At 38.3% G+C, this 24,353-nt stretch overlaps 1 protein-coding gene across 11 annotated transcripts in view; it reads left to right on the plus strand.

Annotated features, from left to right (window-relative positions):
* EVI5 (ecotropic viral integration site 5) overlaps nt 1-24,353 on the plus strand; it is a 242,191-nt gene that overhangs the window by 51,252 nt on the left and 166,586 nt on the right. For 10 of the 11 annotated variants that reach the window (XM_044944678.1, XM_006061325.3, XM_025288256.2 and 7 more), the window contains exon 2: nt 18,266-18,495. In XM_044944678.1, coding sequence (XP_044800613.1) covers nt 18,347-18,495 — 149 coding nt within the window. In that variant the 5' untranslated portion in view covers nt 18,266-18,346. Of the gene's footprint in view, nt 1-18,265; nt 18,496-24,353 lie in introns of those variants that run through there. The other variant, XM_044944682.1, reaches the window with a different exon arrangement.

A 24,353-nucleotide genomic window follows, 5' to 3' on the forward strand; every position in this document is an offset into this window, starting at 1 on the left:
CAGAGTGACCTTAAAAATGTCCAGACCTCTGTCTTGTAGGAGAGGTGTAAGGGGTGTATGATTATAGTGATGGTGGTTTTCAGCGTGCTTGACAGCTGAGGTTGTTTTGGTGCTGATTCTTTTTTTTTTTTTTTTTTAAGTTTTTTGGCTCCATGGCATGTAGATTTTAGATTCCTGACCAGGGATTGAACCCTGCCTCCTGCATTGGAAGTACAGAGTCTTAACCACTGGACTGCCAGGCTAGTCCCCTGGTGTTGATTCTTGATTCATGTTTTTCTTCATGTATTATTTAATCATCTTATATGAAAAAAAAAAAAATAAGAGAAGACAATGGCAACCCACTCCAGTATTCTTGCCTGGAAAATCCCATGGATGGAGAAGCCTGGTGGGCTGCAGTCCATGGGGTTGCTAAGAGTTGGACACGACTGAGTGACTTCCCTTTCAATTTTCACTTTCATGCATTGGAGAAGGAAATGGCAACCCACTCCAGTGTTCTTGCCTGGAGAATCCTAGGGATGGCAGAGCCCGGTGGGCTGCTGTCTATGGGGTCGCATAGAGTCGGACACGACTGAAGTGACTTAGCAGCAGCAGCATATGAAAAATGACATTGGGAAACTAACTACCATTTTGTTTTTGGTCCTTTGTCAAGATAAGTCTCCAGAGTATTGCTTTGTATCCTTGTGCTGCTTTATAAGGTATATTCAGTTCTTCTAGTTCACTGATTTCCTCTTTATGGGTGGTTATAACCTGTTTAACTCTCTATCTCCCCTATCCTTCTCATTCCTGGTTTTTTTCCTTGCTCATTTAAGATACTCTCTTTTATTGCTTTCAGCATTTTAGACGTACTTAATTTATATTCTGTATTTGGTAACTCTAGTAGTCGAAGTGCTTCTTGATCTAATTCTGTGTTATTTAATTTGTCATTATTATTAATATTATTACTATTTTTGACCACTGCGAGATCGTAGTTCCCTGATCAGGGATCCTTTCCCCAGTTGAAGTGTGAAGTCTTAACCACTGGACTGCTAGAGAAGTCTTCAGTTGTTGTTCTTTGAGCTTTGTTTCCTGTGTGCATTGTATATTTAAATTGTGAGCTTTTTTCCATCTGTGTCTACTTTGGTGGTTTGATTGAGCATTTTTAATTAGATTTTAAGAGCAGTTATGTGAACATGAGTTAGTGTGGACATTTGGAAATTTGAGGTTGTGGGCCCAGTTTTAGCAGGATGTATATTGCATATGATAAAATAGGATCTGCATTTTAATGATTATTTGAGTACTTAGCAAACTGCTTTATTTTTTAATGCCTTCATGTGCTCTAAATAGGGAGGGAGTTTTCCCCTAGATGTCTTGATGTCAGCATGATTTGGCTAATTGAACACTTATTGTATTTACTGCTTATTACTCTCCCATTTATTTTATATGTAACTTACTCCTTATTGCACAGACATTTGTTGAGTATCTGCTTTATGGCAGACACAGTCTTTGGTACTAGGGATATAGAGATATTCAAGACACAGTATCTTCTTTTGGGGAAGTCAAGTAGCAGTTGAAACTGAGAAAAACCTTGTTGAGAACTTACAATTGCTCAGGCTTCATAAAAGTTAAAAATGATAGGATGTGTTGGTAAATAGAAGGGGTACCTTGCTCTGAAGTAAAAGAAAAAGATGTTTTGAGTTGAGTAGAGAAATAAGTGAGGAATTTAATTATTAGACCACTTCTGCTTCATTAAGGTAAGGCTGTTTGATTGAGAACATCTGAAAGTTGTGGAAAGACATGAAAATAGGTTTTTTTTTTTTTATATTTATTTATTTGGCTGCACCAGGTCTTAGTTGTGGCATGTGAGATCTAGTTCCCTGAGCAGACATAGAACCTGGGCCCCCTGCATTGGGAGTACAGTCTTAGCCACTGGACCACGCGGGAAGTCTTTTTTTTTTTTTTTTTTTAAGATAGGAGATTTGATTAGAGGTGAGAGTTGTCAAGCATTGTCTGCATCATAAACTGGTCTTTGTTATTTTATGGAGAAATTTGTTCTAACCTAAATTTTATGTTGTTGTTTTATATACAATATAATGCTAATTTTATTTAAAGTACATAAAGTATGGAAGAAAATATATCCAATATTAATAGTACTGACCTGGAATTTTGTGTGTGTGTGTGTGTGTGTGTGTGTGTGTGTGTGTGTGTGTGTGACTGTGCTGCGAGGCTTGTGGAATCTTAATTCCCGAACCAGGGATTGAATCTGGGTCCTTGGCAGTGAGGTACTGAGTTCTAACTGCTGGACCACCTGGAATTCCCTGACCTGAACCTGAAAATTTTTTAATTTTATTCTTTTTGTTTGACTATACTGGATCTGCGTTGCTACACACTGGCTTTCTTTAGTTGTGGTGAGGGGAGGATACTCTGTGATGCGTGGGTTTCTCATTGTAGTGGCTTCTCTTGTTGAGGATCATGGGGTCCAGAGGGTGAGAGCTTAGTAGTTGTGTCACACGGACTTAGTTGCTCTATGACATGTGGAATCTCTCGGACCAGGGATCGAACCTGTGTCCCCTGCATTGGTCAGTGGATTCTTAACCACTGGATCATCAAGGAAGTCCTAACCTGAATTTTTAAAATAACTTTTTTTCAGACATAATTCACATCCTATATAATTCACCCATTTAAAATATGTAATTGAATGGTTTTTAGTATATTCACAGGCATGTGCAACCATCATCATAGACAATTTTAGAACACTTTTATCACTGCAGAAAGAAACCTAGTGCCCTTTAGCCATCACGTCCTGTTCCTACATCCTCCCCAGTCCTATGTAATCATTAATCAGCTTTTTGTCTCTAAGTAATGCCTATTCTAGACATCTCTTGTAAATGGAATCATTATATGTGGTATTTTGTGGTGGGTTTCTTTTACTTAGTATAATGTTTTCAAGATTAATTTATGTTATAGACTATAGCTAGTTCATTCTGTTTTTAGCTGTGACCTATTTTTTAAAATGTAAATTTAATTAAAACTGCTTATACCATTGAACTAAGCTTTTTTGGATATTTTTACTGAAAAATTTCTTTCAGTAAAATAGAATAGGTTTCTATTTTAATCACTTGTCTTAGTTAAAATATAAATATTTACAACTATATCTTCAACTTAATTATATCCTGTATTACTCAAAAAACAAGATTTCTATTTCAAGAGAATAGCCTACCTGTTAAACAAAAGGCTTCCTTGAATATCTTACTTCTTGGCATTGCTTTAACATGTGATCAAAATGCTATTTTAATAGCAGTGAAAAAATAACACGATTTAAAAGCATTTGACTCTGAGCTGCAAGTCAACTGATACATTTTCTAACTTAATTAAATGCTGTTCTTTTAGGCCTTTGGAGCATTAATTTTATTTTCTGGTTCTGCTATTTACTTATATTTTCCTAGTATACTAACTGTTTTTTCTCAATTACATGTGTCCTCCATCCTCTCAAAAGTAAAAACAAGTGCAGTATGACGTCTCTACTAATGCAACTTCCTGGCTTTATTTTAAGTTTTGTTAAATATTTTACTTTTATTTTGTGATTTATAGCTGTGTATCAAGCCACCATAAAACTTAGTGACTTAAAATAATCATCTTAGTATATCTGTAGATTCTTTGAATCAGAAATTTGGACAGAGTTTTATGAGGAGAGCTTGTCTGTGCTTCATGATGCTTTTGAAGCTGAGAAATGCAGACCTTTCATCTAAGGCCTTGAGTTATTTGACAGTGTATCTATGCTCATGTCTGGTGGTTGGTGATGGGACCTCAGAGAGGCTGTTAGCCAGAATACATACCTACACTTGGCCTTTCCATGTGGTCTCTGTGTGGACTAGTTTAGGCTTCTTAACAGCATTGTGCCAGGGTTCCAAGAGTGAGCCTCAGTAATGATGTTCAGTGTACACTATTGGTTGAGGTAGTCAGACGGGTCTGCTCAGGTTAAAGACACAAGACAGAGACTCTTCCACTCAATGGGAAGATAGCAGATAAGCAATGTGGCCATCTTATGGATTGAATTGTGCCTTTCCCTCCTCTGCCTCCACCCCAATGGACATGTTGAAGCCCTAAGCCCCATTAACTCAGAATGCAGTCTTGTTTGGAAATAAGTTTGTTGTATATATAATTAGGGGAGAATGCCATAGAATATTGGAGGCTAAATTGAAGTGCTTGAAGTACTGCAACTACAAGCCAGGAAATGACAAGGATTGTTGCCAAACCACCAGAAACTAGGAAGGGACATGGAAGGGTTCTCCCTGTAGATTTTAGAGGGAGAATAACCTTCCTGATGCCTCGGTTTTGGATTTTTAGCCTTCAGGACAGTGAGACAACAAATGTCTGTTGCTCTAAGCCACCCAGTTCGTGGTACTTTGTTAAGGAAGCCCTAGAAAATTAATACAGGCCATCTTTAAAAAATACAGTCTGCTACAGTTTTGTAAGATAGCTTTTTTCTCTCCATTTGTATTTGGCAGTGATTTTGCCCATCTACACTTTTATGTTAATATATCCAACGGAAACTTAACAGGAGGGGCTATTTTAACAGTCATCAGCCTAGTTTATCTGTTAACATTTTTTGTTGAATGAGTACAAAACATAAAAGATGGTCAGTGTATATAGCTGCAAAAAGAAGTTGGCATGGGACTTAGATTCACTGAAATGTAATGCTAATAAAAATTTATTAGGGGAATATTAATTTTGAGTGCCTACTATTCACAATTTTGTTCCTTTTTTGTTTTTGAATTGAAGTATAGTTGATTTACTGTATATATATTGTTTTACATGTACAGCATAGTGATTCAATATTTTTGCAGACTATACTCCATTATAGATTATTACAAGATAATAGATATAATTACCTGTGCTATACAGTATATCCTTGTTGCTTGTCTATTTTATATGTAGTATTGATAGTTTGTATATTGGATGTTAATCTGGTACCCTTAATTTGTCCTCCCCTCTTTCTCCCTTTTGGTGACTACAAGTTTGTTTTCTATATCTGTGAGTCTGTTTCTGTTTTGCAAATATATTCATTTGTATTATTTTTTTAGATTCCACATATAAAGGATAAATATAGTATTTGTCTTTCTCCGACTGATTTCATTAAGCATAATATTCTGTATGTACATCCATGTTTCTGCAAATGGCAGTATTTCATTTGTTTTTAATCCTTAGTAAATAGTCCATTTCCCACACCCCTTCCTCCCCAATACCCCCACACATCTTCTTAATCCAGTCATCTGTTGATGGGCACTTGGGTTGCTTCCATCTGTTGGCTGTTGTAAATAGTGCTGCTGTGAACCCTGGGTTGATGTATCTTTTCGAATTATGTGTTTTTTGTTTTTTTAAGATACTGAGTTGGCAAAAAAATTGAGTCAGGTTTTTCCATAACATCTTATCAGATCAGATCAGATCAGTTGCTCAGTCATGTCCAACTCTTTGCGACCCCATGAATCGCAGCACGCCAGGCCTCCCTGTCCATCACCAACTCCCGGAGTTCACCCAGACTCACGTCCATCGAGTCAGTGATGCCATCCAGCCATCTCATCCTCTGTCGTCCCCTTCTCCTCCTGCCCCCAATCCCTCCCAGCATCAGAGTCTTTTCCAATGAGTCAACTCTTGGCATGAGGTGGCCAAAGTACTGGAGTTTCAGCTTTAGCATCATTCCTTCCAAAGAAATCCCAGGGCTGATCTCCTTCAGAATGGACTGGTTGGATCTCCTTGCAGTCCAAGGGACTCTCAAGAGTCTTCTCCAACACCACAGTTCAAAAGCATCAATTCTTCGGTGCTCAGCCTTCTTCACAGTCCAACTCTCACATCCATACATGACCACAGGAAAAACCATAGCCTGGACTAGACGAACCTTTGTTGGCAAAGTAATGTCTCTGCTTTTCAATATGCTATCTAGGTTGGTCATAACTTTCCTTCCAAGGAGTAAGCGTCTTTTAATTTCATGGCTGCAGTCACCAGCTGCAGTGATTTTGGAGCCCAGAAAAATAAAGTCTGACACTGTTTCCACTGTTTTCCCATCTATTTCCCATGAAGTGGTGGGACCGGATGCCATGATCTTCATTTTCTGAATGTTGAGCTTTAAGCCAACTTTTTCACTCTCCACTTTCACTTTGATCAAGAGGCTTTTGAGTTCCTCTTCACTTTCTGCCATAAGGTGGTGTCATCTGCATATCTGAGGTTATTGATATTTCTCCCGGCAATCTTGATTCCAGCTTGTGCTTCCTCCAGCCCAGCGTTTCTCATGATGTACTCTGCATATAAGTTAAATAAACAGGGTGACAATATACAGCGTTGACAAACGCCTTTTCCTATTTGGAACCATCTTATAGAAAAACCCAAATGAACTATTTGGCCAATTCAGTATATACCCAGGAATGGAATTGCTGGATCATATGGTAGTTCAACATTCAACAACTCAAACATTCAAAAAAGTAAGACCTTGGTATCCAGTCCTTTCACTTCATGGCAAATAGATGGGGAAACAGTGGAAACAGTGACAAACTATTTCCTTGGGCTCCAAATTCACTGCACATGTTCTCTGCAGCCATGAAATTAAAAGACACTTGCTCCTTGGAAGAAAAGCTATGACTAACCTAGCCAGCATATTAAAAAGCAGAGACACTACTTAGCCGACAAAGTAATGCAGAGACATTACTATGCCAGCATAGTCAAAGCTATGGTTTTTCCAGTAGTCATGTATGGATGTGAGAGTTGGACCATAAAGAAAGCTGAATGCTGAAGAAATTGGTGCTTTTGAACTGTGGTGTTGCAGAAGACTCTTGAGAGTCCCTTGGACTGCAAGGAGATCAAACCAGTCAATCCTAAAAGAAATCAGTGCTGAATATTCATTGGAAGAACTGATGCTGAAGCTGAAACTCCAATACTTTGGCCACCTGATGTGACTCATTAGAGTTAACTCACAAGAGCCGACTCATTAGAAAAGACCCTGATGCTGGGAAAGGTTGAGGGCAGGAGGAGAAGGGGATGACAGAGCATGAGATGGTTGGATGGCATCACTGACTCAATGGACAGGAGTTTTAGCAAGCTCCAGGAGTTGGTGATGGACAGGGAAGCCTGACATGCTGCAGTCCCCGGTGTTGCAAAGAGTCAGACACGACTGAGTGACTGAACTGAGCTGAACTGACTTGTATCACTGATTCTGTTCATCATGCCTATTGTCTTGCTGTTCACACTGTTTGCACTATTTGCTGAACCCAGGATAGGCAAGGCTCGAGCTAAGAGGCTGAAAGGAACTGTAGGAGTTGTAGTCGAGGAGCTGTAGGAACTGCAGACACATTTATTCTCTCCTGGCTACCACGGCAGCCATAATACAGCCTCTCTCCTGGCTGACGCAGTAGCTGTAGCAGCAGTGACAATATAACCATAGTGTAGCCATGACATAGCCGTAACATAATCTCATATAGCATAACCATGAGGCTGCTCGAATGTAACCTCAGTGCAGTAGCAGCAGCCATGGCTTTCATTGTGAAGCTCATACAAGTGTACTGCACAAAGTAGCTCGTGACCAGGTGAGTACCTTGTGATACACTGTGCAGTCTACAAATGATCTCAGCTGTTACATAGTCTATTCACAAAACATGGGGTGAGAAAGCCTGAACATGCCCTCTTGGCCAATTTGCTTTCTCCCCACTTTCCACCTCTATGGGATCTTTCACCTCACAATGCGCAGTGCATCTTTAGCGATATTCCCTTGGCGAGTAGCACTGACGCTTGGATTTACATCTTGTAACAGCAGTGGCGACAACAGCAGTTACATACCCAGTACATAGCAAAACCCAACGCCAGGTATCACCTAGAACTCATGTTCCGGTCCTTGCCCTCAGGGGGCTAGAAGAGCCACCTTCCATGTGTGGAGTGCCTTTATCTTCCATGGCCAAGTCCAGTCCACCATCTGTCCTTGTGAGATTGCAGGAGAGCCTCCACAGGGGAAGCTCCACCCCTGCCAGGATTATTATTAAGGACCCACAAAACCTCCTACAAGTGCTGGGGCCCACCCCTTCAAGGTTGAGGCATTCCCAGGCCACCCTACATGATTCCAGATGCTCTCACACTCTTCTAAATCTGCAGGAGAATCAGTGGGTAGTAGCACATCATACGACACAGCCTTTTACAGTGCAGTGTCCTAAATCTAGAACACAGCCTAAGTCTCTGCAGTCTAAATCTGTATCACTTGGCCGCATCGTCATCAGTGTATGCACTAGGACCGGGAAACTACTCTGGCTTGCCATAAACAAGGCTGCATTCAGCACCAGTGTCAACCAGGGCCATTACTCTCTGCACATTAGCTAGTGACCAGTGACTTGCAAGTTCTACACGGGGCCACCTGTCCTTGCTTGGGTTCTTCAGGAGGGCACCCTGGTCTGAGCCATATTCAGAGCCGGAAAAGGGCATCGTCTAAAAGAATGTCCTAGGACGCTGTCTAATCTTTTAGCTGAGCTGCCCATTTCTTGCTCTGGGTTCTTCCCAAACGTGGTAAACTGCTGCTCTGGTCTCAGTTACTTCCATAGCTCTAGGAGCAGAGCTTTGGGCTGTTCATCAGTTTTATTCCTGTCAACTGCTGCCAGCAAATCAACCCACACTTGCATTCTCTTCACCAGGATGGGGCCTTTACCAGCTCGGACCCGCTTCGGGATCTTTACATGTCTAGTCCCCTTTGGCCTGCTGCTGCCCCTCAACTTTCTCCTAAACTAGCCACCATCAAGGTCACCTCATAGATGGGGTGCCCCACATAGGGTGCTAGGATAGCAGTCAGGGGTCCAAAAAAGGTAGATGGGGCGTTGTTCAAAATGTCTTCTCAAATGCCACCAGTAAAACACTCGTCATTTGGCCTTGGGTATTTGGGTTGAATATTGACTGCTTCATGCCCAGTTCCCTCACTACTTGGGTCAACATGGCATAGGTATGCCATTTACTCACAGTATCTGGGAGCTCTCCCGCGTTTGACCACACAGTGTAGATGATGGCGTTAATCCAGTCCATGAGGGTGTGCATTTGTTTAGGTGGTCCTTGCATTAATTGCCTAGCATTCTGCTAGGCAGATTGAAACCTTTGTTTCAATGAGGGGGTGAGTGGTTATAGATGCCAGCCATTCTGTTTCGTCCCCAGAACACAGGATACCATCCACCCCTGTGTCTCAGAGTTGCAGGAGCCAAGTTGCCATGGTTTCCCTTGCTTTTGCTGAAATTGTGTACCCAAGTCTACCAACTCCACCTGAGTATATGGTTGATAACATTGTGAACTCAGTCACATTGGGGGCCGTTGAAGATGTCCCCCTGAGCCACAGGCTGCTCATGCTTCAGTTTCTGCTGTACAACAGGCCTCGCTGCCAAGTGAGGACCTGCAGTCTCACAACGTTCATCATCACCATCCTCAGTCTCATGTTCATCATCACCGTCACTTACCGCCTCATCGTCAGAGATGCTGGGTTCTTCAGGGCCATGGGGTTCCTGCTCTAATGCCAGTATGTGTTGCTCTAGTTCTTGTAAGCATCTCTACACATTACGCACTAGTGTAGCATCAATGAGGGCTTTATCCATATTTGCCCTCAGTGCAGTCAGGAAAATCTACTCCATGGTGCCAGTGGCAGTCCATGCCACCTTGTTTGGCAAATGGGAGCTCACTGCCCGTAATGCCTTTTCAGTGCTATCTGGTGAACCATACGTTGCCTCCCAGTCTTCCACCAGACCCCATGCTGAGAGAGTCGTGGCCACGTGGTACCACATGCTATATGGTGGCCATTGGCTTCCTCCATCCAGTGGTGCCTTAGGCTCCCCTACCTGCTGGTATCCTGCTGACCTTCTGGGAGCCTCAGGGTCCTCTGCCTGCTGGATATCCTGCCTACTGTGCCAATTGTATCACTGATCCTGTTCGTGATGCCAGTTGTCTTGCTGTTCCTACTGTTGGCTGAACCCAGGGTAGGCAAGGCACAAACTAAGAGGCTGGAAGGAGACTCAAGGAGCCGTAGGAACCGCAGACACGTTTATTCTCTCCTGACTGCCGTGGTAGCCGTAACACAACCTCTGTCCTGGCTGACACAGCAGCCTCTCTCCTGGCTGAGCAGCAGCCATAGCAGCAGTCACAATATAACCACAATGTAGCCATGGCATAGCCATAACATAATCTCATGTAACATAACCATGAGGCTGCTCCAGTGTAGCCCAGTGTAACAGCAGCCATGGCTTTCATGGTGAAGCTCATATAGGCGTACTGCACAAAGCAGCCTGTGAGTACCTCATGATGTGCATGTGCAGTGCTACAAATGATCTCAGCTGTTCCGTAGTCTGTTCACAAAATGTGGGGCCAGAGAGCCTGAACATGGCATCTTGGCCAGTTTGCTCTCTCTCCACAGTACTTCCTAAGTGGTTGCACCAATTTACATTCTGACCAACAGTGTACTAGGGTTTCCTTTTCTCCACAACCTCTCCAGCATTTATTATTTGTGGACTTAAAATTAACTCAATTATCTAAATAATATTAAAAAAATTATTTTGGCCATGCTGCATGGCATGTGGGCTGTTCGTTCTCCATTCAGGGATTGAACCTGCACCCCTGCATGGGCATGGGGAATCTTAACTGTTGGATTGCCAGGGAAGTCCCTGCTTGTAGATTTTTTGATGATATGTCTCATTGAGGTTTTGATTTGGATTTCCCTAGTAATTAATGATGCCGATCATCTTACGCACTTGTTAGCCATCTTTATGACTTCTTCGGAGAAATGTCTAATCAGATTTTTGGCCTACTTCTTGACTGGGTTCTATTTGTTTTTGTTGGGCAGGCATGGAGTTGTATGAGTTATTTGTGTATTTTGGATATTAACCTGTTGTTGGTCACATCAGTTGCAAATATTTTCTCCCATTCCATGGGTTGGTTTTTTGTTTTCTCAGTGACTTTTTTTGTTTATTTTTGCTTTTATTTCTTTTGCCTTAGGAGACTGCCCCAAGAAAATATTGCTACAACTTATGTCAAAAAGTGTTCTGCCTTTGTTTCTCTAGAAGTTTTATGGTTTCAAGTCTTCTATTTAAGTCTTTAAAGCATTTTGTGTTTATTTTTGTGTATGGTGTGAAGGAATGTTCTAAACTCATTGTTTGGCATATAGCTGTCCAGTTTTCCCAGGACCACTGTTGAAGAGACTGTCTTTTCTCCATTCTGTATACTTGTGTATACTTTATCATGAATTAATTGGCCATAGGTGTGTGGGCTTGTTTCTGGGCTCTCTCTTCTGTTCCTTTGATCTTTGTGTCTGTTTTTGTGTCAGTACCACTCTGTTTTGACTACTGTACATATAGCTTTGTTCTTGCTCATCAAGACAATCATGAAAAGAGTAGTCTCGTTGACCTATTACATTCATTTTAGTGACAATATGGATATATATGAAATATTATTTTTATTTCTTAAGGAACCTCTAACATCTAAATGGTTAATAATCCAACAATATAAAGATAATATGACACAGGTACCACAGGGTTGGAGGTTAAATTATGTGATATCAAGTATCTGAGTGTAATTTACTAAGCGCTTAGTAAATATTAACTGTTATTACTTTACTAATGAATGCTAAAGTATTCAATTAAGTTGTCTGTCAGTATCTGCAGGGGATTGATTCCAGGACCCCGTGGATACCAAAATTTGGGTATCAGTGACACAGTATTTGCATATAACCTACACATATCTCTGAATACTTTAAATCATATCTAGGTAACTTATAATACCTAATAAAATGTAAATGATGTGTACATGTAGTTATCAATGAATGCAAATTCAGTTTTTTGCTTTTTGTAACTTTTTTGGAATTTTTTTTTCCCCTTCTATATTTTCTATCCTTGGTTAGTTGAATTGGTGGAAGTGGAACCAGCATTTATAGAGTACTGACCCTAAGAATGAAAAGTACCATAGAAATGGAGAGAAAAGTAAGAACACAGTTACAAACACCTTAAAGAATGAATACTGTTTGGAAATAGCATTTCTCAAAATATGTTTGCCTATAATGGTGAAAAAAAGGATTTATGGGCAGTTAAGATTGGAAAGTACATTCCTTTACTTTCTGTCTTGACAGTAATATAGTAATATAATTCCTACCTGTACAATAATACAGTTCAGTCTCTGAGAAGTTGAATACTTTTTAAAAAATGTCACCTAATCTATAGGACTTCTTTAAGCAATATGATTCACCACATAGCTTGGAAAATCTCTTCCTAAATAAAGCATCTAGAAATGCAAAAATCTTTTTAAATGCAAAATTGTATTTCCAAGAAGGTAAGGGAAATACCCCAGAGGAAAAGCAGTCAGAAACTGGAAACCAGATGGCCTTCAAACCCACCTATGTATTGTATAAATTATTTACTTTTTTGAATAATCAATAAAAAGCTGGAGTAGCTATGTTAATTTCAGACAAAGCAGACTTGAGAAGGAAAGTTTTCAGACATTATGTATTGATAAAGAGGTCAAGTCTCCAAAAAGGCATAGTTCATGAGGCAAAAGCTGGTAGAATTTCAAGGAGAAATAGACACATTCACCATTATGGGTGGAGTCTTAAGCACCTGTTTTTCAGTAATATAGATACAGCAGGTAGAAACTCAGTAAGGATACAGGTGAACAATACCATCAGTCAACTGTATTTAATGATGTTTATCTGATAACCACTGAGTATATGTTCTTTTCTGGCATCCATGTATCAGTCATCAGGATGCACTATATTCTGGGTCATATGGTTCATGTGCTTTCAGACCACAATGGAATTAAGTTAGAAATAATAGAAAGATAGCTGGAAAATGAAAATATTTAGAGATTAAAAAACACACTTCTAAATAACACATGGATCCAAAAAAAATGTCCAAAGGAAAATTTTAAATATTTTGAACTGAAGCAAAATGAAAAGTAGCAGAAGCAGTATTAGAGGTTAGTTTAGAGCATTTGGATGTATTTTAAAACAGAAGAGAGATGCAAAATGAGTATTCTAATCTTCCAGCTTAGAGAATCAGAGAAAAAGAGGGATATAAACCTTAAGCAAGTGGAAGAAAAGAAATTAAAATTAGAGCATGAGTAAGTAAAACTGAAAACAGGAAGACAGAGAAAAATCAACAAAACTATTAATAAAAGTTGGTTCTTTGAAAAGATTGATAAACTTCTAGCCAGGCTAACAAAAACCAAAAGACAGACACAAATTACTAATAAAAGGAATGAAAGATGTAAATATCTTTTTAAAATTTAATTGTGATAAACTGTTGACCCTTGAACAACATGGTAGTTAAGGGCACTGGCCCTCGTACAGTTGAAAATCCATGTATGACTACCATTCAACCTCTGTATTCACGGTTCTGCATCCTTGGATTTAGACAACCACAGATCTTGCGGTACTGGGTAGTACATACTTGTTGCAAAAACCTGCATGTAAGTGGATCCACTCCCTGGTGGCTCAGATGGTAAAGAATCTGCCTGCAGTGCAGGAGGCTGGAGTTTAATCCCTGAGTCGGGAAGATTCCCTAGAGAAGGAAATGACAACCCACTCCAGTATTCTTGCCTGGAGAATTTCATGGACAGAAGAACTTGGTGGGCCAGAGTCCATGGCGTCGCAGAGTCAGACACGACTGAGCAACTAACACATAGACACACAGTGCAAACCCGCGTTGTTCAGGGGCCAGCTGTACATAACAAAAGTTTACCATTTTAAGCATGTTAAAGTGTACAGTTCAGTGGCTTTAAGTACATTCACTTTGTTATGCAACCATCATCACTATCTACTTCTAGAGAACACATTAAACTTCCCGTTTCCCACTTCCCTGGCAGCCACCATTCTGCGACCTGCCTCTATGAATCTGACTGCTCTTTGGTACCTCTATAAGTGGAATCATAGAATATTTGTCATTTTGTGACTTGCTTATTTCACTTGATGGGTCAGACGGTAAAGCGTCTGCCTACAATGCAGGAAACCCGGGTTCGATTCCTGGGTCGGGAGGATCCCCTGGAGAAGGAAATGGCAACCCACTCCAGTACTCTTGCCTGGAAAATCCCATAGATGGAGGATCCTGGTAGGCTACAGTCCATGGGGTTGCAAAGAGTCAGACATGACTGAGCAATAGAACTATTTCACTTGAAATAATATCTTCAGGGTTCATTCATGTAGCATATGTCAGAATTTTTTTTTTAAGGCTGAATAATATTTCATTGCCATTTAAAAAATCCATTCCTCTGTTAATGAACATTTGAGTTGCTTCTGCCATTTGTTTTTTTTGTTTGTTTGTTTTATGAATTGATATTTCATTTCTTTCTTTCTTTAGAAAGAAATTTGCCATTTATTTCTTTAGAACACTAACTCATCAGGTCCTTTCTGAATTAGTTTGATAATTTGATATTGCTATTGGATAATGGAGCATTGGGCTTCATGTTTTTAATTTAGTCCACCCTTGAAAATGTAGTAAGTGCTTCCTTGTGATTTATTAATAGTATAATATAAGTAATAATAAGTAATGCTTTTACAAAGTGTTGAATCATGTAAATGGGGGAGTTTTGAGGGAAATCAGATTTCCACCTGTCAATATATTGGGTTGGCCAAATTAACATCTTATGAAAACCCTGAATGAACTTTTTGGCCAACCCAATAATTCCTAACTCCTCTCCCTACTCCAATAATAGCATAAACTTGGTAAGTGGTTTCAAATGAAACGAGAGAAAGGGTTTACTCCTGATTTCATGAATATGTGATGAAGTTGAAGTCATGAGTTGTATACCCAATAAGGATATGGGCTTTTGAATCTGAGAGCTGATTTCAGTTTCTTTCACTAGCTGTGTGATCTTTGACAAATTATTTTACTTCTCTGAGTTTCCTAATCGGTGAAATATGGAAGGTAATTTTTACCTTTCAAAGTTACTTTGACTAGGTAATATGCACAAAATGTTTACCATGGTACTTGGCACACATGGCCATTGTTGGAATAGGAGAAAGATACCTATGGGTGGAAAAAGCCTCATATAATATTCTTGACTACTGAATTTAGGAAAGTCAACCTTCTGCCATTTGAATATTGCGAATAATGCTGCTATGAACTTGGATGTATAAATATCTCATTTAGTCCCTGCTTTTAGTCCTTTTGGGTACATTCCCAGAAGTGAAATTGCTGTTTTATATAACAATTCTATATTCACTTTTTTGAGGAATCATCATACTCGTTTATGGGCGTCCCAGGTGACTCTGGTAAAGAACCCACCTGCTGATGCAGGAGACACAGGAGATGCGAGTTTTATCTCTGGGTTGGGAAGATACCCTGGAGGAGAACATGGCAACCCACTCTAGTATTCTTGCCTGAAGAATTCCGTGGACAGAAGAGCCTAGTGGGCTACAGTCCATGGGGTCGCAAAGAGTCAGACATGACTTAGCAACTGAGCAAAACAAACAGAGTATTTTCATTGCCATGAAAATCCTCTGTTCTCTGCCTGTTTGTCTCTTCTCTCGCCCAACTCCTGATCTTTTTATTGTCTCCCCAGTTTTGTCTTTTCCAGAATGTTATATAGTTGGAATTAGACATTATGTAAAACTTTTCGGGTTGACTAAGTCTTTTTAAAATTGAGATATAATGCACATACCATAGAACCCTCTTCTTTAAAGTGTTCAGTGGCATTTAGTATATTCACAAGTTGTGTAACTGTCACTGCAGTCCAATCCCAGAGCATTTTCATCACTCTGGGAAGAACTGTACCCATTAGTAGTCATTTTCCACACCCCCTCCTCCAATCTCTCCAGGTCACTAAACTACTTTCTCTCTCTAGGTTTGCTTCGTTTATGTAAGTGGAATCATACGCTGTGTGGCCTTTTGTGCCTGATTACTAAGCCTTTTTAATGATGGCTTTAATCTTTTCAAAGTATGTTCATGTTTAAAAATAAATGCATAACACCTCTGTGAGGTAGACAGGAACTTTGTGACAAACTTTGTGACATAATTGCATTGTCAGATTTATTGTGTCTTCATGACACAGTTTAACATAAGATGAGGGAAAGAGGTTGGGAGGTGGCAGGGTAGAGATGTGGAAAAGTAGAGTTAAAGAAAAAATAGGACATGATGATATATGAAAAATAACTCAGTCCTGTGGGATTTCTACAACCATGAGTATTAAACATTATTAAAGTGGAACTGCAGTTAGATTTAAGAATTTAAAATGCTAAAGATGGGTTGTTGAGCCTTCAGTAGTTACAGACTGAATTTCATTTCATCAAGGTTGAAAGGATACCAGGATTGTGTTCTTGGTTATTCCAAACTCTTTAAATGGAAGCCTGTTGCTACAGTATGTAGAGGGGTATGATAAATTTATTTTTTAAAATAAATTAAAACAAATAATACATGTCTTTTGCCTTTGCTACAGTTAGCTGGAGTAGAGAACTTTTATATAAGGGAAGTGTAAAGCTTTCTTTAAGAATTATTTCCATATGTATTTTAAAATTGAAGTATAGTTGACTTATAGTATTTCAGGTGTATGTAAAAGTGATCCAGTTATATATATATTCTTTTTCAGATTCTTTTCTATAATAGGTTATTATAAGATATTGAATATAGTTCACTGTGCTGCTGTACAGTAGGTCCTTATTGTAAGTATTAATTCTTGAACATTGTTAATTATATTTGAAATTAATAGTAAAGGATAACATTTTTCTGTAAATTTTACATGTTAGGTTTTCTGTTTTACAATATAGTGTGCTTTGAGGATGCAAATTAGTGCTATCCTCACAATTGAATTTGTATTTGTAACTATGTAGAAAAGATCAGTAGGATAACAAACCACAAGAGGCTGTCTTGTTGACTGCCAGGGCTCTTACATTTCCTGGTACAGAGGAAGTTCTGGCTAAATTATTTGGTTCCTATATGATCTTTTACCCTAATAAACTGTGTTGCAAGTCTGTTCATTGGTGAGGACTGTTTGTTTTCCTGGAAGCCCTGAGATCTGCTCCATACTTCTTTTCCTTGATTCCCCTCCTTCATCATGCTTGTCTTTCTTGGGGGTTCTTCCCTCAACAATAAGAACTCCCTCATCCCATTCCAAGGGAAGTAAGTTCTAAAATAGAAAAGTTATTGGAAATGAAAATTAGAGGTAGGTCATGTATCTGTTGATGAGGTGAGAAGGCAAGACTGGGGCAACCTATGAGGAGGGAGTAGTATCTGCTAAGATAGTCTGGGTGGCCTTTTAATTTGTGTGTGTATATATATATATATGTTGATGTTTTAATTTGTGTGTGTATAAATTGCTATATGAAACCAAGGTTAGCTGAGAACGTCTACATAGAAAGTAGTTTGTAGTCTTTTGATCATTTACCTTTTGTGTAAAATTCAGATTTGTATGCACATCTGCTTAAGACACTGGCATGATTTATGAAGCATATATCAGTTATATAGTTATATAGTTCATTGAATCTTGCAGATGGAAAGGTTTTAGGATTTGAAAGGATTTTCTGGTCCTGGTTGCCCACTTAAAGCAGAAATTCATCTTCAGTCAACTGTTAACTTTTGACTCTTATAATTGATTCTTAATTGTAGCCATTGGCAGAGAACGTCTACTCTTTCTAGGCATCTTATTCTATTTCTGACTAGTTCTGTTTGAAAATTGTATCCTGAAACTTCTTCTAGAACTAAATCCTTTTCTAAGAAAACACTCAGTAGTTTGAAGGTTTATTATGGATCTCATTTAATCTTATTTATGCTAAGCCTAGTTTTTGTTGAATTGTTGATCATGTTATAGGATTTCCCTATCCTAATCACCTAATGGACATGTTTTGTTTCCTTGGCTTTCAACTGTTTTTAACTACAACCCAAATGAAGAAGGTATTTCATATTCCAACTCAACATATCCACACATACATGCATGAAGTATGTAGTTTTAATACATATATGTAACTGAGGCAGAAATTTTGTGACAATGTATCTTTACACTGACACTTTCTGCTCCTTTTCATTTTTAAAAAATGCTGGTGTTATCTATTAAATTTATTTTATCAGTCCCTGATGGATTTCAGCCTGTAGTTTGGAAATCACTGTTTTAATTTGTGCGTGCTACAGAGCTGAAATATGGAGTTTCCAAAAGCTGTATGTTAGAACAGTCATTGCTAAAGCAGGTGTTACCTTTATTAACTCAAAGAGAATATTCTGATTGCTGGTTTTTTAAATAGAACTAATGAGGATTATCAAGTTCTTGGTAATGCATAAAATAAAACTGAAATATATGTAACTTTTATTTTTATACTTAGGTGGCGACAGACAAGGTTGCAGAAAAGTTGAGTTCTACTCTCTCATGGGTGAAGAACACAGTGTCACATACAGTCAGCCAGATGGCCAGTCAGGTGGCAAGTCCATCTGCTTCCTTACACACTACATCCTCGTCTACCACACTGTCAACACCAGCCCTTTCACCATCTTCACCATCACAGTTGAGTCCAGACGACTTAGAACTCCTGGCTAAACTGGAGGAACAAAATAGGTAAGTGACGTTGTTTGGGTTGTCTTTCTTTAATTGTCATATGCACTTAACCATTCATATATGTATGCATGCCATAATCAAAATTTTAAATATTTGTCCGTATTAAGAATGTGTAGGGGAGTTCCCTGGAGAAGGCAATGGCACCCCATCCCAGTACTCTTGCCTGGAAAATCCCATGGATGGAGGAGCCTGGTAGGCTGCGGTCCATGGGGTCGCTAAGAGTCGGACACGACTGAGCGACTTCACTTTGACTTTTCACTTTCATGCATTGGAGAAGGAAATGGCAACCCACTCCAGTGTTCATGCCTGGAGAATCCCAGGGACGGGGGAGCCTGGTGGGCTGATGTCTATGGGGTCGCACAGAGCTGGACACGACTGAAGTGACTTAGCTTAGCAGGGGAGTTCCCTGATAGCGTAGGGTTAGGATTCTGGGGTTTTACTGCCATGGCCTTAGTTCATTCCCTGATCAGGAAACTGAAATCGTGCAAGCCATGTCGAGGGGCCAAGAAAAGTTTAGTTTTTTTTAAAAATCAGAGTTAATTAACAGAAGTTTTCAAGTATTTTTTTGGAGGAGTTGGTCTTAAAACTAAAATTGGACTAAAATTTTCTTCAGACTTGGATAGCTTTAGACTTGTTTACTTAATGTAGCAAATTGTCTAAATTCTTCCTGAATGGTTCTTTAGGGCCTCAGCTACAAAAAGAGTTACTGAAAGAGCACCCTTTTATGTTCAGTCAAAATAAGGATAATTACAGAGATAATTTCTAACAGCTCTTTTGATATGTGATTGACATAATAAAGTACACATACTTAAGGTATACAATTTGAGAAGTTTAGACATAAGTATATACCTGTGAAATTATCACCAAAATCAGGAAAATGAACATATCTGTTATCTGCCTTTGTATCTCCAGATAGCCACTGATCTGCTTTTGGTCATTGTAGATTGGTTTGCATTTCCTACAGTTTTATAGAAATCGAATCATACAGTATATACTCTTTTTTAATGGGTTATTTCATTATTCTCAAAATGAATTGTTTTGAGATTCATGTGTGTTTAATACATATGAATGGTTCATTTCTTTTTATTGCTTAGTAGTATTCTACTGCAGTACTCTTGCCTGGAAAATCCCATGGACAGAGGAGCCTGGTAGGTTGCGGTCCATGGGGTTGCTTCTCGGACACGACTAAGCGTCTTCACTTTAACTTTTCACTTTCATGCATTGCAGAAGGAAATGGCAACCCACTCCAGTGTTCTTGACTGGAGAATCCCAGGGACGGGGAGCCTGGTGGGCTGCCATCTCTGGGGTTGCACGGAGTCAGACATGACTGAAGCGACTTAGCAGCAGCAGCAGCAGCAGTATTCCATTGTATGGATATATCACAGCTTACCTACTCACCTGTTGTGAAATGCTATAAACTTTTGTGTACAAACCTTTGTATCAATTTATGCTTTCATTTCTCCTGGGTAAATACCTAGGAATAGAATGGCTGGTTTATATGGTAGAACTATATTTAATTGTCAAGTTGTTTTCCAAAGGGCCTATAGTTTTTCACATTCTCATCATCAGTGTATGAACATTGCTGCTTTTCTGCAGCCTTACCAACATTTGGTATAGTCAGTCTTTTTAATTTTAGCTGTTCTTGCAGGTATTTGTATCTTGTTGTTTTAATTGCATTTCCCTGTTGGTGTTGAGCACTTTTTTAATGTGCTAATTTGCCATTGATAAATCGTCTTTGATTAAATGTCTGTTCCAAATTTTGCGCATTAAAAAAATTAGGTTGTTTGCTTTCATACTGTGTTTTAAGAGTTTTTTATGTAGTTTGGGTACAAGTCCTTTGTCTGTATATATGCTTTTCAAATATTTTTTCACAATCTGTGGCTTATTCTCTTAGCAGTATCTTTTGAAGAGCAAAAGTTTTAGATTGTGATTAAGTCCAATTTGAAATTGTTCTTTTATGGACTGTGTTCTTGATAACTCAGGGTCACACAGATAGAATTCTGTGTTAAGTTTTAAGTTTTACATTTACCATAGTCCACTTTGAGTTAATTTTTTTTTTGTATGAAACAAAGGATAAATCAAAGTTGTTTTTGAGTATGCATGTTTGTTTTTGTATCTGTTGAAAAGACTGTCCTTTTTCCTCTTAATTACTTGTGCACTTTTGTCAAAAATCAGTTGTCTGTGTATGTATGTTTCTTGGCTCTTTTTCTGTTCCATTACTTTATTTTTCTACTTTAATGGTAATACGACACTATTGAATATTATAGCTTTATAATAAGTCTTGAAATCAGATAGTGTTAATCGTCTTTGTTCTTTTGACTATTTTTGCTCCTTATCATACCTTTCTGAATTTTACGTCAAGTAATTTGTACAAAAACACTTGCTGAGATTTTGATCAGAATAGTGTTGCATTCCTAACAATGGTGCCTTCCACCCATGAACACATTATATTTTTCTTTTACTTATTATTTGTGCATGGTATTGCTTTTGTAAATTTAATTTCTGATTGTTCATTGTCAGCATATAGAAATACAATCTTTTTTCTTTTATCATTCGTGTATTCTGTTGCCTTGATAAATTCACTTGTTCTGGTATGTTTTTTTTTTTTTTTTAATTCCATTAGATTTTCTATATACATGAGCATGTGGTCCATGAATAAAAGCACATTTGCATCTTTACAATATGGATACCTTTTATAGCTTTTTCTTGCCTTATTGCAACTGGTTAGTACTTCAGTACAAATTTGAATACACATAATGAACAGATAGCCTTGTCATTTTCTCAATCTTAACAGGAAAGTTTAAAATTAAAATTATTTTAATTAAAAATTAAAAGACGCTTGCTCCTTGGCAGAAAAGCTATGACCAACCTAGACAGCATATTAAAAAGCAGAGACATTACTTTGCCAACAAAGATCCGTCTAGTCAAAGGTATGGTTTTTCCATTAGTCATGTATGGACGTGAGAGTTGGACTATAAAGAAAGCTGAGCGTCAAAGAATTGATGCTTTTGAACTGTGGTGTTAGAAGGCTCTTGAGAGTTCCTTGGACAGCAAGGAGATCCAACCTGTCTATCCTAAAGGAAATCAGTCTTGAATATTCATTGGAAGTGCTGAAGCTGAAGCTCCAGTAGTTTGGCCACCTATGTGAAGAATTGACTCATTGGAAAAGACCCTGATGCTGGGAAAGATTGAGGGCAGGAGGAGAAGGGGATGACAGAGGATGAGATGTTTGGATGGCATCACCGACTCGATGGACACAAGTTTGAGCAAGCTCCGGGAGTTGGTGATGGACAGGGAAGCCTGGCGTGCTGCAGTCCCTGGGGTTGCAAAGAGTCGGACACAACTGAGCGACTGAACTGAACTGAACTGAAGGGGAAAGCATTAAAAATGAGTAAATTGTAGGTTTCTATAGATGACTTTTTATCAGGTTGAAGAAGTTCTGTTTCTCATTTGTTAAGAATTTATAAGAAATAGATGTTGCATTATGTCAAATGCTTTTCCTAAATCTATCAAAATGATCAATTGTTTTCCTCTTTTAATTTGACAGATTACTTTTTTTAAAAAGTTAAACCCCACTTAGTCATTATATATTGTCTTTATAGGATATTGTTGGATTTTATGAGCTAAAATATTGTTTGGAATTTTTGCATCTGTGTTCAGGAGGAAGCTCAGTCTGTAGTTGTTATCTAAAGTCTTTGGGTTTTGTTTGTAATGTCTTAGGTCCTTGTAATATTTTTGTGATCTTTCCTCTTTTCTCATTGAAGTGTTTAATGCTATACATTTCTCCTGAAGCTCTGCTTTTGCAGGATCCTTTTAAGTTTTATAGTTCTGAGTATAGTCTGTTTTGATACATGTTTTATGTGCACTTGGAAAGATTGTATATTCATCTGTTATTTGGTGGCATATTCTATAAATGTTAATTGGTTCAAATTGATGGTGTTGTTCAAGTCTACCGTATGATGGTGTTGTTCAAGTCTACCGTATCTTTTCTGGTTTTCTGTTTACTTGTTGTATCAGATATTGAGAGAAGGGTATTGAAACCTCCAACTATAATTGTGATTTATTTCTCTTTAAATTTTATCAGTCTTTGTTTCATATAATATGAAGTTATATTGTTGTATATATAAACATTTAGAATTGTTACATCCTGTTGTCAAAATGCCTTCATTATTCCTAGTAGTATTGTTTGCTTTAGAAATCTACTTTATCTCATATAGTCATTGTAACTTTTGAATAGTGTTGGAAGTTTATATACTTTTCTGTTTTTTACTTTTATTCTGTTTTTATCTTTACAGTTTGTCAGATAGACAATATATAGTGGCTCTTGCTTCTTAAAATAGTCTGACAGTCTTTACCTTTTAATTATGGTAGTTAGATCACTTTTAAAACAACTGTGACATAATTTTATTTCTTGCTTACATTTATGTTCATCTCAGACTTTAGGCTGAGTACATTTTTATTGCACACTTCTTAATTTCTGGACCAGTGACCAGCCTCTCTGCAGGATAAACCAGACTCGTGTCAAATGGGAAATATTTGAATATAGAAGAAATATATCTTAAAACGTCTACTAGGGAGTGATATACATAACTTCAACTTACATTTTATTGGCCAAAGCAAATCATATACTTACTCCTTATGGAGTGAAATTGGGATTAGAATCTTCTTGCAGGGCTGGGTCTAGGAAAATTTATACTTATTATTGTTTCAGAACCCTTTGCCAATATTCTTATTGTATTGCTCTTGTGCTTTTAATTATTCACTTACCATAAAAATCCACCCTTTTAAAGTGTAGAGTTTAGTAGTTTTTAGTATACTCACAGAGTTGTGTAAATATTACCATTATCCAATTTCAGAATGTTTTTATGACTCCCAAAAGAAACCTTGTATCCATTAGTCTCCCCTTTTCACCCTTCTTCCTGGTAACCACTAATCTACTGTCTCCATGGATTTGCTTATTCTGGCCATTTCATTGGTAGTCTTTTGTGACTAGCTTCTTTTACTGAACACAGTGTTTTTCAGATTTTGAGTAAAATAGATCATTTACATTTAATGTAATTATTGATATGTTTATGTTCATCATCTTATTTTTACTGTTCTTTATCTTAGTATTTCTGCCTTTTGAATGAAATATTGTTTATGATTCTATTTTATCTTTTGTTAATTTATTATTTATAACTGTTATTTTGCTGGAGTCATAGTGTATATCCTTAACTTACATACTGTACCTTCAAGAGATCTCATACCACTTCACATGTAGTATAAAAATTGAGAATAGTACATTTCCATTTCTCTTCTCTGGTCCTTTGTGCTAGTTTTGTCAAGCATTTTGCTTTTGTATATTTTATTTTTGTTAAAAATTATTTATTTTTAAACTTTTGACTGCGCTGAGTCTTCATTGTTGCATGCAAGCTTTCTCTGGTTGTGGCAAGCAGAGGATACTCTCTTTTGGTGCGTGGGCTTCTCATTGCAGTGGCTTCTCTTGTTTTGGTGAAGGAAATGATAACCCACTCCAGTATTCTTGCCTGGAGAATTCCATGGACAGAGGAGCCTGGCAGGCTATATATAGTCCATGGGGTTGGAAAGAGTTGGACATGATTGAGCAACTATCACTCACACTCACTCTTGTTTTGGAGCACAGGCTCTAGGGCATGCGTGTTTAATGATTGGAGTGTGCAGGCTATAGAGTGCAGGCTCAGTAATTGTGAGGCACAGGCTTAGTTGCCCTGAAGCACGTGGTATCTTTCTAGACCAGGGTTTGAACTGGTGTCCCTTCTGTTGCAGGGAAGATTCTTAACCACTGGACCACCAGGGAAAGCCACTTTTGTGTATGTTTTAAACCCCATGCTACATTGTTA

Source organism: Bubalus bubalis, chromosome 6 (genome assembly GCF_019923935.1).
Source record: "Bubalus bubalis isolate 160015118507 breed Murrah chromosome 6, NDDB_SH_1, whole genome shotgun sequence".
In the NCBI taxonomy this organism is placed as follows: domain Eukaryota; kingdom Metazoa; phylum Chordata; class Mammalia; order Artiodactyla; family Bovidae; genus Bubalus; species Bubalus bubalis.